The sequence below is a fragment of the Channa argus genome, chromosome 11, assembly GCF_033026475.1.
Source record: "Channa argus isolate prfri chromosome 11, Channa argus male v1.0, whole genome shotgun sequence".
In the NCBI taxonomy this organism is placed as follows: Eukaryota; Metazoa; Chordata; class Actinopteri; order Anabantiformes; family Channidae; genus Channa; species Channa argus.
Window position 1 is genome coordinate 4,780,967 of NC_090207.1, and position 12,288 is coordinate 4,793,254.

Here is a 12,288-nt window from a genome sequence, read left to right on the forward strand (position 1 = left end):
TCCACCCGTTCCAACCTGCCTGCACTCGCCTCTTCACCTCTTTTCCACACTCTCCGTTGACCCTAAGTACTTAAAGTCCTGCACCTTCTTCACGTCTGCTCCCTGTAACCTCACCGTTCCACTTGGGTCCCTCTTCCCTGTTGTCCCTCAATAGTTTCCAAATTTCCCCCCTTGGAAATAAAACTTGGGTTTCACCTGTGAATACTGTATTCAGTCTTGACAGTGTGATAACTTGGTGCTACATTTGCCTCAGCCTGATGACCATCCTCAGCCTCAAGAGTTAAAAAAATCTGGAAGGACTCCAACAAGCACATTATTCTAAGACAACAGGGAAGGTCTGTCAGTTCATGTGTTCCAATACTTTTGACAAAGCTAAAGTGTAGGAGATCAGATACAAAAGGTTTTATTTTCTATGCTGTTTAATCTATCGAGGTGTAAAATACCATCAACTAGAACCTGAAATTCTGAACTTTTATTTAATGCCAGTCTTTTGAGTTTAAATGCAAACGTCTTCCTTACACAGCAAAAACAAATGCATGAGCCTTTTCGTTCCAGTACTGTTCATAAAGATGTGGCCACTGAAAGTGTCGTGGTGTTTGTGTGCGGTATGTCCGCGGTAACCTACTGGTGGCGTTCAGTCAGGAATGCAGTGTGTTTCATTCAGAACAAGGCTCCTTAAATCCAACCTGCAGTTCGTCTTTTCGGCCACCAGGCGTCGCAAAGTGTCGTCCTCGTCATCAGTCCACAGTACTGAATGCTACTGTCTGTGGATGCATTAACAACTTCTCGGTGAAAACTGGTTTTAATCTGATCTATTGTCTCTTTAACGTGGGTCGTGATGAGATTACATTCTGTAGGCAACTAAACTGCAAAATCATTTTGAAGGGAACATTTGAAATTTGGATTAAAACGGTGGCTGTAGCGCAGTTGGTAAGGCAGTTGATCATAGACCACAGGGTCAGTGGTTCAATCCCGGTTCCTGACTACATGTCGAAGTATCCTTTTCCAAGACACTGAGACCCAAGCTGCTCCCGGTGGATCCAGTGAGCACCTTGCCACGGCCATCGGTGTGTGAATGGGAATCAACATTGTAAAGCTTTGGATAAAAAGCGATATATAAGGGACAATTTATAGCCACGGCAACACGTCTTTAGTGAATCAATACATTTACCTGGCGGGGCTTTAATGGCAGATTCGGGAGTTTGATTCCAACGTTGTTCCAAGAAAGAACAAAAACCAGCTTCAAAGTGTTTCCATTATTTCTTAAAAGAAGTTCTCCTCTCTCCCTCTGGTTGTGAGCACAGGTCTACAGATCACCAGTGTTGGACCAACTGTAACAGATTGTGTATAAATATTTTTAAATGTTTCGTGAATTACTTGGATTAGTGTTTATTCATCATGGGCTGCGCTCAGTCCACAGTACTTTGGAATTAAAAATGATGCATATGATTTATAGTGAACATCGTTAGATTTACTTCCTTGAAACTTTATGTAATCGGTACCACCTGTTGATCCCGCTGCTGTCTTCCCATTGATTGGGAGGACAGCAGATAAAGGAGCCAGGTGTTTTGGCGTGGAAGTGTTAAGTAAGTGTTTCCTTTTGCCTTTTTGGTTTTGTTTTAATTGTTTCTTGTGCTATTTGCCACTTCCTGTCCAAACCCGTTACGGATAATCAGGAGCCTTAATTCCCTCTGTGACTGACATTTAATGTCTTTAACTGGTTGTATTCACGATTTGATTAAAGTGCTGTGCGTGTGAAATAAAGCGTGACTTTGGTGTGTAGTGGTTTGTCTAAATCACCTCGGGTAAAGATAAAATTTAAATACGGTGGTTGTACGTTTGGTTTTGTTAATTAATTCGTGTTTGGGATTCGGGTCTCAGATGCTACATTTGTTTGGGAAAAGTTTGCTGTTCTCGAGCCGCTCGGATAATACTGAATATATCTTCTACTCCAGTACCTTGTTGGTGTACAAATACAGTAATACTGGTACAGTACGTTGAGGTAGGACTATGATGTGCGCGTGCACAGGGGGCTGTAAGCTGAGCGCCACCTACAGATCATATACTGTCATCACAGGTCATCCCGCAGGACAAGAGACGAGCAATCGCAGTAAGACTGTTTCATGTGCGTTTTAAAAGTTATAAAGAGAAAGAAAATACCACTGCAGAGTTATTAACTATAAGGGTCTGGGGTCTCAGTGACCTACAGCTTTGATATTGCATTGAGGAGAATTGATGGAGGTGAAGTCACAGTGTGACCAATACGTTTGTGCTGAATTGAAAGAAATTCTTTTAAGGCAACTCTGTGAAATGACATCCACAAAAATGGGCTGGGTGGAAAAGAACAAATGTGGGGTCACAGTAACTGTGACCTTTGATGTTTGATCCCCAAAATCGAATTACTTCATCCTTGAGTGCAAGTACATTTTTTTATTTTTTTCATTTTTCCCCTCAGGCATTCAGAAACATATTGTGTTCATGAGAATGGGAAAGACTAACGAGCCTAAAAACATAATGATGACTGCTACAGATGTCACCAGCGTGGAGGCATAAAAACAGTATAAAACACAATCACACATGGAGTTTGACTCAGAGGTGTTAAGTAAAACAATTGTTTTAATAAATTAAAATACACCAATAAACAATAAAGCTAAATTACTTTTGTTTACAGGACCTTAAGTCCTGTAAAATAAGTTACTTTTTCCTTAAGTTCTGGGTCAAGTTTGTTCCAAGCAGGAGGAGCAGCAGACCTAAATGCTGTTTTACCAAAAACAACCCGGGACTTTTGGAGGTTAAACAGGAAAAAACATTCTGAGATCTGACAAAATACTGCAAATTACAAACTGATTCTGGTCCTGAGGTGTTGCTCCTCCTGTGTAGAGGCTGTTCGGTTTCTCCAAGATCTGAACACTCTTCACTACACACATTGTGTTTAACTGGTTTAACAGACGACAATGCTGCAGAGCTCTGATTGTTTGTGTCTCTGCATGAACATCTGATTTTATTTACAGAAACATTAGAGGTCAAAATATCTTAAACATTGGGTCTTTTATCGTATTTATGACTGGAAACAAGTTGCTTACACAAGAAATATGTTTTGTTCTGATTTAAGAGAAGAATGTTAAACTTTAAATGACAAACACCATCTGCTGGTGACAAAGTAGCATTACAGCATTTTAATGTAATGTAACACGTGACTGAGGAAAAAGAAAGTAAAAGTAGATTTTGACATTGTTGATCAGATCTAAGACGCCATTAAAGAGAAAAGAACTCTGCTGAAAGGAAGACATTTAGAGACAATAATTTGGTGAGTTTTGTTTTTTCGAAATTTAACTCACAAATGGCTGAGAAGACTGGACTTTTGGAAAGTTACCTAAGTTGCCATGTGTGTTCAGAGACTTTCAGAGATCCTGTGTCTCTGTGCTGCAACCACAGCTTCTGTTCAAGCTGCCTGCAACAATTCTGGGAACAAGCTAAAAACAAAAATTGTCCCATTTGTAAAAGAAAATCTTCAAAGGATCATCCAATGGTTAACTTTCCACTGAAGCAACTGGCAGATTCCTTTGCTGGGGGACTGAAAGTTGAATCATCTGAGACAGAAAAGGGAGAAGAGAGGAAACTAATGGTGTGTGATAAACATCAAGAAGAACCTAGATTGTTCTGTAAGGATGAAGAAAGAACTGTTTGTCCTGTCTGTGAGTTTTCTCTCCACCAGAGTCACAAAGTGGTTCCTATAGAACAAGCAGTCAGTGACCTGAAGCAGCAGCTGAAATCTGACTTAAAGTTTCTACAGGACAAGAGGAACAAATACAAACAAGTGGAGAAAACATACAATGAAATGATTCAACACTCCAAGAAGCAGCTGTTGTCCACAGAGAAGCAGATCAGAGCAGAGTTCAACAAGCTCCACCAGTTCCTGAAAGAGGAAGAGGAGTCCAGACTGGCAGCTCTCAGGGAGGAAGAGGAGCAGAAGGGGAAGACTATCAGCACAGAGATGAAGAAGATTCAGGAGCAGATCTCCTCTCTGTCAGTCAGTATCTGTGCTGTTGAAGAAGACCTGCAGAAACACAACGTGCCATTCCTCAGCAGTTATAAACCCACTCAGACCAGAGCCAGAGTCCAGTGCTCACTGTCAGATCCACAGCTGCTCTCAGGAGCACTGATAGATGTGGCCAAACACCTGGGCAACCTGTCCTTCAGAGTCTGGGACAAGATGAGGGACAAGGTCCACTTCAGTCCTGTCATCCTGGACCCAAACACTGCAAACCCTCGTCTCTATCTGTCTGATGATCTGACCAGTGTGAGACGTGGAGACACAAGGCAGCAGCTCCCTGATAATCCAGAGAGATGTATGTTTTACACTGATGTTTTTGGCTGTGAGGGCTTCAGCTCAGGGAAACACAGCTGGGAGGTGGAGGTGGGAGACCATCCTGACTGGATTCTTGGTTTGCTTAAAGAGTCAGCTGACAAGAAACAAAGCTCAGTTTCAACAGAATATGGTATCTGGTGTTTATTGTATCGCTGTGGAACCTACACTAATGGAGCTGGTAGAACTGTGACAGTGAAGAAGAGTCTCCAGAGGGTCAGAGTCCAGCTGGACTATGACAGAGGGGAGGTGTCCTTCTATGACCCTGAAGACATGAGTCACATCTACACTCACAGAGACACTTTCACTGAGAAACTTGTTCCTTTCATCACTATTGGAGAAACTGGTGATGCTAAAACCACTGAGATTAAATTCTGTTAAACTCATGTTTCTCATGTTCCTGGATGGAGGTGTTGAGGGTCTTCTTACAGATCTGACATGTGCAGGTGAACAACATATAAAACAACAAAATCTGAACAAAATAAAAGCTAATACTCACTTTTAAATTACTGTTTAAAATCACCTCAGTCTGTTTAGTTTACAGGTAAAAATCTAGTAAATGAATCATCAAGTCAGGTGATAAATTATCTTTTGAAATGTTATTGATCATTGATTTCTTTTTATAAATCTCAGTGGTACAGTTAGTAAATTCTGACTCTAAAAGATTAATATCAGTTATTTTGTCCTAATAGAATTTGGTTTCGTTTTTTTTGTTTTCATGCTTTAGCCGTTGTTTCTATCTGAAAATCTGTTTCTAACCTCAAACCATCACATGAATAGTTATTTTTATTTAACGTTGACTAGATGGAAACTGCAACTTTTGTTTTTACACTTTAATGAATTTGAACTGAATGTTTGTCTATGTGTTTCATCCTCTGATTGAACTGTGATCTAACTGAAGCTGCTCCATTTAAGGTTTTAACAAATATCTTCAAAGACTAAGCTGACACAAAACAAGGTTCCTGACAGACTCGTGCAGGTATCTGAGTTTAGAAGCTGTATCATATGTCTAACATGTAGAAAATGGGAAACGCATACCTGATAATCCAAAGAGAAACACTAAATATGTCACCTTTCTGGACTCTGAGGGCTTCAGCCCAGAGAAACACCACTGGGAGATGGAGGTGGGAGACCATCCTGGATGGATTGTGGGTTTGGTTAAAAGGTCAGTTGACAAGGAGGAAGATTTTGTTTTACCAAGATATGGATTCTGGTGTTTATCATTTAACAATGGAGAATACAGTGAAGTAGATGATTAAACTGTCACAGTGACGAAGATTTTCCAGAGGATCAGAGTCCAACTGGACTATGACAGAGGGGAGGTGTCCTTCTATGACCCTAAAGACATGAGTATCTTCTACACTCACAGAGACACTTTCACTGAGAAACTCTTTCCATATTTCAGTGTTGGAGAAGCTGATGATGTCAAAACCACTGATATTAAAATGTGTCAAACTGAGATTTTTCTGTCATGTTCAGAAATGTGAAATAACTGCTTCAACTTTTAAATTATGAAACATGTTTCTGCTTCTTCTTACCTTCTATTCTTGGTAAAAAATTGTTGCCATTCAGTTTAATGTTTACCCACTTTCTCATTGTTCTGAAGTTAAAAGTTATAAGTGAAAATTAATACAGCTAAAATATTTTATGTAGTTTCACTTCAGTGACTGTTTTTAAAATAATAAATGGAAATGATGGTTCATTCATTTTCTTTAACCATCTTTACCAAACTTTAACATGGTCACAAATCAAAGCTGTTTCTGTCCCCTGATTAAATTGTTCCGGTGAAGAGTGACTTCAGTTTTGTTCATACTTTATTTTCACTTATTTGTTGTCCATTATAACATACACTCACTGGCCACATTATTAGGTACACCTGTACACTCTAATGCAATCCAATACAGCAGCTCTGCCATGAATTCTACTTTTACAATGTTAGAATTTCTCAGTGTTTCAGTTGAACCTGTCAGAAATGTGATAATTTTACTGTCTGTTAATATTGAGGTCTTAGTGGGTGGTGGAGTCGTACTGGGGTGAACTATTAGAAGAGCTGGTTCTAAAGTTTTGGCCCCTCATTCATTTTAAACAGGGCGGCCAAAACTAACAAATCTGTCAAACTGAGATTTCTCTGTCATGTTTCAGAGATTTGAGTTAAATGTCACAACTTTCACCATCAAAGTGTTTGTAGAACAATTGTTAGTAGTTTATGTCTCTGAACTCATCATAGATCCTGTCCATCCTCGTCACTCCCAAAGAGAACCTCATTATCTTAAGTTCTTAAAGTCTTGCACCTTCTTCACCTCTGTTCCCTGTAACCTCACTGTTCCATCTGGGTCCCTCTCATTCACACATGTATTCTGTCTTACTGCGACTAACCTTTATTCCTCTGTTTTTCAGAGCAGACCTCCATCTCTATAGATTTTCCTCCACCTGCTCTCACTACACATCACAATGTCATCTATAAACATCATAGTCCATGGAGATTCCTGTCTAACCTCATCTGTCAGCCTGTCCATCACCAGAGCAAACAAGAAGGGGCTCAGTCACACCTACAGCAGACCTCACCACGGTCTTACAGCTCTCATACATGTCCTGCACCACTCTAACATAGTTTTCTGACACTGCAGACGTCCTCATACGATACCACAGCTCCTCTCTCTGCACCCTGTCATACACTTTGTCTAAATCTACAAAGACATAATGCAACTCCCTCTGACCTTCTCTGTACTTCTCCATCAGCATCCTCAAAGCAAATACTGCATCTGTTGGACTCTTTCTAGGCATGAAAGGCATTTCTAGGCCTTTTGGCTACGTCCTGCTCCACACCAGTCTCCTCTTCTACTGTTCGTTCTCTTTCATTTTCCTCATTCATCAACTCTTCAAAGTTCTCCTTCCATCTTCCCATCACATTCATACAGATGCCAGAATAATGTACTTGTTGGAGTCCTTCCAGATTTTTTTAACTCTTGAGGCTGAGGATGGTCATCAGGCTGAGGCAAATGTAGCACCAACTTATCACACTGTCAAGACCAAATACAGTCTTCACAGGTAAAACCCAGCTCCTCTCTTGTCTCTCTCCTGGTCCCCAATCAGCCTCACTCTGTTCACCTGTTGCCTCTCCTTTTATATGCTTCATTCACATGTCCTTCTCTGCCAGATCGTCTCTCGCTTCACTTGAGCAACAAGCCACTCTCTGGCCTAGATAATCTGTGTGTCGAGTTTGAGTTCTGTTGTGTTTCTGGGATTTTATATTTATTCTCTGGTTGTCTGAGTTTCTGTTTGTTTTTGACAATTTGTTGCCTCCCTTCCCGGCAGCAGTGTTCCAGAGGACGCCTGTCTTTTTTTCTTTATTCAGTAAGTGACTTTTGTACTCTCTGTATGCAGATTAAGAACTTTGTGGAATGATTATTTAAGAAGAGGATTTTATTGCAAGTCTATGGATAAGTATTTGAGTTTCCTTCTCCCCTGCATCTTTTCAGTTGATACTTTCCTTTAGTTGCTACTTTTTTCAAGTCCTTCTGTGTTTTGTCTCCCTGGTTTCTTCCAGATGCTTTAGTTGCACTTTTAGTTACAGAAGTGTGGTAGAGGATAGAGTCTGACAGTGGTGGAAAAAAACATTATTCTGATGTTGTAATTACCAAATACAAAGACCTGCTACAATCAGATGATGATTTTAATGCTTTCACACAAAACAACACTTTTGTTTGTTTATTTCGTGTTTGGGATTTTAAGTTATTTTCAGATCTTCAAGAAAAATTTATACCTAATTATCTCTGATATAAACAAATTCATAGTGGATTATATATTAGACTGGGAGTCAAAAGACAGATGCAGGACAGTAAATACTGTTGTCCAAAGACGTATGAGAGCTATAATCACTGATAAACAGCAGAACTTTAGAAGGCCTCTGATCTGCTTCTATGTGATAACACTAGTTACGTTTGGTCACGCCTCAAAAAAAACATCAATAAAATATAAAAAAGCAGTTTGATGGTCAAAAATAATGTTTGTTGATCATTCAAGGCTTCAGTTTGAATATGAGTGGTTTAAACATCATGATCAGACACAACCACTAATAAAGTGTGAAAAGTTTAAAGTCCTTTCTCCTGAGTTTGATGTCAGTTTACAATTATCACCATAGTTTGTGAGAGTTTCACCATCATCACCATCAAAGCTTGTATCCAGTGTGTGAAGTTTAAGAAACATCAGTGACAATATTGACCTTGGTAGAAAAATCAGCCCTTGTTCATGCAGTTTATCAGACTGTAGAGACAAACAGCCTTAGTGATCATTTAGGTTGGAGGACTTGTTCAAACACACCTTCACCTTCCTGTCTGTGTATAAACCTACATTTCTCACACTGCTTTGATGATCTGACAGAAAAACAGGTCTGCAGTTTTTGTTGGAAGCCACATTCTGAAGGACAAAAGGAACAAATTTCAGTCCACAGCCTGTTTCAGATAAGCAATAAAAGCAGATTGTACAGTGTATTTACATTAATGATGAAGCAGTTTAACATGTGGCTAAAAGTGAAAACAGCCTCTGACAATACTGAACAGAGTCAAAGCTCCACTACAGAGAGAGAGATCACTGACTGGATCACACTGTAGAGGACGTTTAGACAAGATGAAGGCAAATTTAATTTGAGAGTCTTTCCTTTAAGGACAATTTGAGAACTGAGGAAATGGCTGAGAATACGAAGAAGTAAAGGAGGAAAATGTTGGTGAGTTATTTCTTTAAGAAAACTTTAGACACCAAAGGAAATGGCTGAGACTTAAGTGCATGGAAACACAGTCCATGTAAACATATTAGGATTCACATACACCTCTCTCACACAATTTGTCTTCTCTGTCCAAAATGTCAAAATATCTTATACATTGTGACTTTTATCATATATTTATCTGGAAACCAGCTGCCTACATAAGGAATATGTTTTGTTCTGATTAAAGAGAATAATGTTAAACTCTAATTGGCTAACACCATCAGCATATTAATTTAATGTAACACATGACTGAGGAAAAAGAAAGTGAAAGTAGATTTTGACATTGTTGATCAGAACTAAGACGACATTAGAGAGAAAAAGAACTGCTGAAGACCTTACACTGAAAGTTGAGGAGACAATAATTTGGTGAGTCTTGTTCTTAAAGTTTAACTCACAAATGGCTGAGAAGATTGGACTTTTAGAAAGTTTCCTGAGCTGCCATGTGTGTTCAGAGACTTTCAGAGATCCTGTGTCTCTGAGCTGCAACCACAGGTTTTGTTCAAGCTGCCTGCAACAATTCTGGGAACGAGCTGAAAACAAAAACTGTCCTATTTGTAAAAGAAAGTCTTCAAAGGACTTACCAATTGTGGACTTTGCACTAAAAGAACTGGCTGATTCGTTTGCTGGGAGACTGAAAGTTGCTTCATCTGAGACAGAAAGACAAGAAGCAAAAGAGGAGGTGGTGTGTGATAAACATCAAGAAGAACCTAAATTGTTCTGTAAGGATGAAAATAAGGCTCTATGTCTTGCCAGTGATTTTCCTCACCACCAGAGTCACAAAGTGGTTCCTATAGAACAAGCAGTCAGTGACCTGAAGGAGCAGCTGAAATCTGACTTAAAGTCTCTACAGGACAAGAGGCACAAATACAAACAAGTGGAGAAAACATACAATGAAATGATTAAACGCTCCAAGAAGCAGCTGTTGTCCACAGAGAAGCAGATCAGAGCAGAGTTCAACAAGCTCCACCAGTTCCTGAAAGAGGAAGAGGAGTCCAGACTGGCAGCTCTGAGGAAGGAAGAGGAGCAGAAGGGGAACACTATCAGCTCAGAGATGAAGAAGATTCAGGAGCAGATCTCCTCTCTGTCAGTCAGTATCTGTGCTGTTGAAGAAGACCTGCAGAAAGACAACGTGCCATTCCTCAGCAGTTATAAACCCACTCAGACCAGAGCCAGAGTCCAGTGCTCACTGTCAGATCCACAGCTGCTCTTAGGAGCACTGATAGATGTGGCCAAACACCTGGGCAACCTGTCCTTCAGAGTCTGGGACAAGATGAAGGACAAGGTCCACTTCAGTCCTGTTATCCTGGACCCAAACACTGCAAACCCCTGGCTCTGTCTTTCTGATGATCTGACCAGTGTGAGAAATGGAAACACAGACCAGCAGCTCCCTCATAATCCAGAGAGATGCACTAATTATTCTAATGTTCTGGGCTCTGAGGGCTTCAGCTCAGGGAAACACAGCTGGGAGGTGGAGGTGGGAGACCATCCTGACTGGAATGTGGGTTTGGCAAAAGAATCAGTTGACAGGAAGGGAGAACGAACTGCTTCACCAGATTACGGAGTCTGGTGTTTATTGCATAGTGATGGAAAATACACTAATGGAGTTAGTAAAACTGTCACAGTGAAAAAGATTCTCCAGAGGATCAGAGTCCAACTGGACTATGACAGAGGGGAGGTGTCCTTCTATGACCCTGAAGACATGAGTCACATCTACACTTACAAAGACACCTTCACTGAGAAACTCTTCCCATATTTCAGTGTTGGAGAAGCTGCTGATGCCAAAACCACTGATATTAAAATGTGTCAAACTGAGATTTTTCTGTCATTTTCAGAAATGTAAAAAACTGCTTCAACTTTTGTCTTTCATGATTTCTTAAATCATGAAACATGTTTCTGCTTCTTCTTGCCTTTTATTCTTTGTAAAGAATTGTTGCCATTCAGTTTAATGTTTACTCACTTTCTCATTGTTCTGAAGTTAAAAGTTCTAAGTGAAAATATGAATACACCTAAAATATTTTATGTAGTTTTACTTCAGTGACTGTTTTTAAAATAATAAATGGAAATGATGGTTCACTCGTTTTCTTTAACCATCTTTACCAAACTTTAACATGGCCACAAATCAAAGCTGTTTCTGACTCCTGATTAAATTGTTCTGGTGAACAGTGACTTCAGTTTTGTTCACACTTTATTGTCACTTATTTGTTGTCCATTATAACATACACTCACTGGCCACATTATTAGGTACACCTGTTCACTCTAATGCAATCCAATACAGCAGCTCTGCCACGAATTCTACTTTTACAATGTTAGAATTTCTCAGTGTTTAAGTTGAACCTGTCAGAAATGTGATCATTTTAAACAGGGCTGCCAAAACAAAAAAATCTGTCAAACTGAGATTTCTCTGTCATGTTTCAGAGATGTGAGTGAAATGTCACAACTTTCACCATCAAAGTGTTTGTAGAACAGTTGTTACTAGTTTATGTCTCTCTGAACTCATCATAACTTCACTCAAACATTTTGCATTTTTTTCCCTTCAAACATATGTGATTAGGTTTCACGAGTCTCTTAATAGTTTTTACTTAGTCTCTGTGTCTGAAATACTGTAAATGAACCAAACTGGTTTTTATGTATGAAACTAAAACCAACAAGACAAAAACAATGTTACTGCTAAATGTTCTGTATAGTTTGACTTCAATGTCTGTAATTTAAAAAAATCAGAATAATCAAATGTTAAACTTTTTCATGTTCACAAAACATGTCTGTTTGTGCATCATGAGTAATCCGTCAGGAATGCAGTGTGTTTTATTCAGAACCAGGCTCCTTAAATCCAACCTGCAGTTCGTCTTTTCGGCCACCAGGCGTCGCAAAGTGTCCTCGTCATCAGTCCACAGTACTGAATGCTACTGTCTCTGGATGCATTAACAACGTCTTGGTGAAAACTGGTTTTAATCTGATCTATTGTCTCTTTAACGTGGGTCGTGATGAGATTACATTTCTGTTTCATACACGTTCAGTCACCCTGTCTCCTAAAAGGTTCATAAGCAACTAAACTGCAAAATCATTTTGAAGGGAACATTTGATCCCTGTTGATCCCGCTGCTGTCTTCCCATTGATTGGGAGGAGAGCAGATAAAGGAGCCAGGTGTTTTGGCGTGGAGTTG

The 12,288-nt window shown here is 39.7% G+C and overlaps 2 protein-coding genes across 2 annotated transcripts; both read left to right on the forward strand.

The window, feature by feature from the left end:
* Window positions 1–3,200: 3,200 nt before the first annotated feature.
* On the forward strand, window positions 3,201–5,715 carry LOC137136810 (zinc-binding protein A33-like). Its single transcript, XM_067522533.1, has one exon. It carries the CDS (start codon window positions 3,341–3,343, stop codon window positions 4,745–4,747), a length of 1,407 nt encoding a protein of 468 aa, XP_067378634.1. The 5' UTR covers window positions 3,201–3,340; the 3' UTR covers window positions 4,748–5,715.
* Window positions 5,716–9,380: 3,665 nt separating this feature from the next.
* On the forward strand, window positions 9,381–11,391 carry LOC137136299 (zinc-binding protein A33-like). The gene has a single exon (XM_067521529.1). It carries the CDS (start codon window positions 9,526–9,528, stop codon window positions 10,966–10,968), a length of 1,443 nt encoding a protein of 480 aa, XP_067377630.1. The 5' UTR covers window positions 9,381–9,525; the 3' UTR covers window positions 10,969–11,391.
* The last annotated feature ends 897 nt before the right edge of the window (window positions 11,392–12,288 follow it).

Coding starts and splice junctions, on each gene's coding strand:
- LOC137136810 (XM_067522533.1), top strand. CDS start 3,341: ATGGCTGAGAAGACTGGACTTTTGGAAAGTTACCTAAGTTGCCATGTG.
- LOC137136299 (XM_067521529.1), top strand. CDS start 9,526: ATGGCTGAGAAGATTGGACTTTTAGAAAGTTTCCTGAGCTGCCATGTG.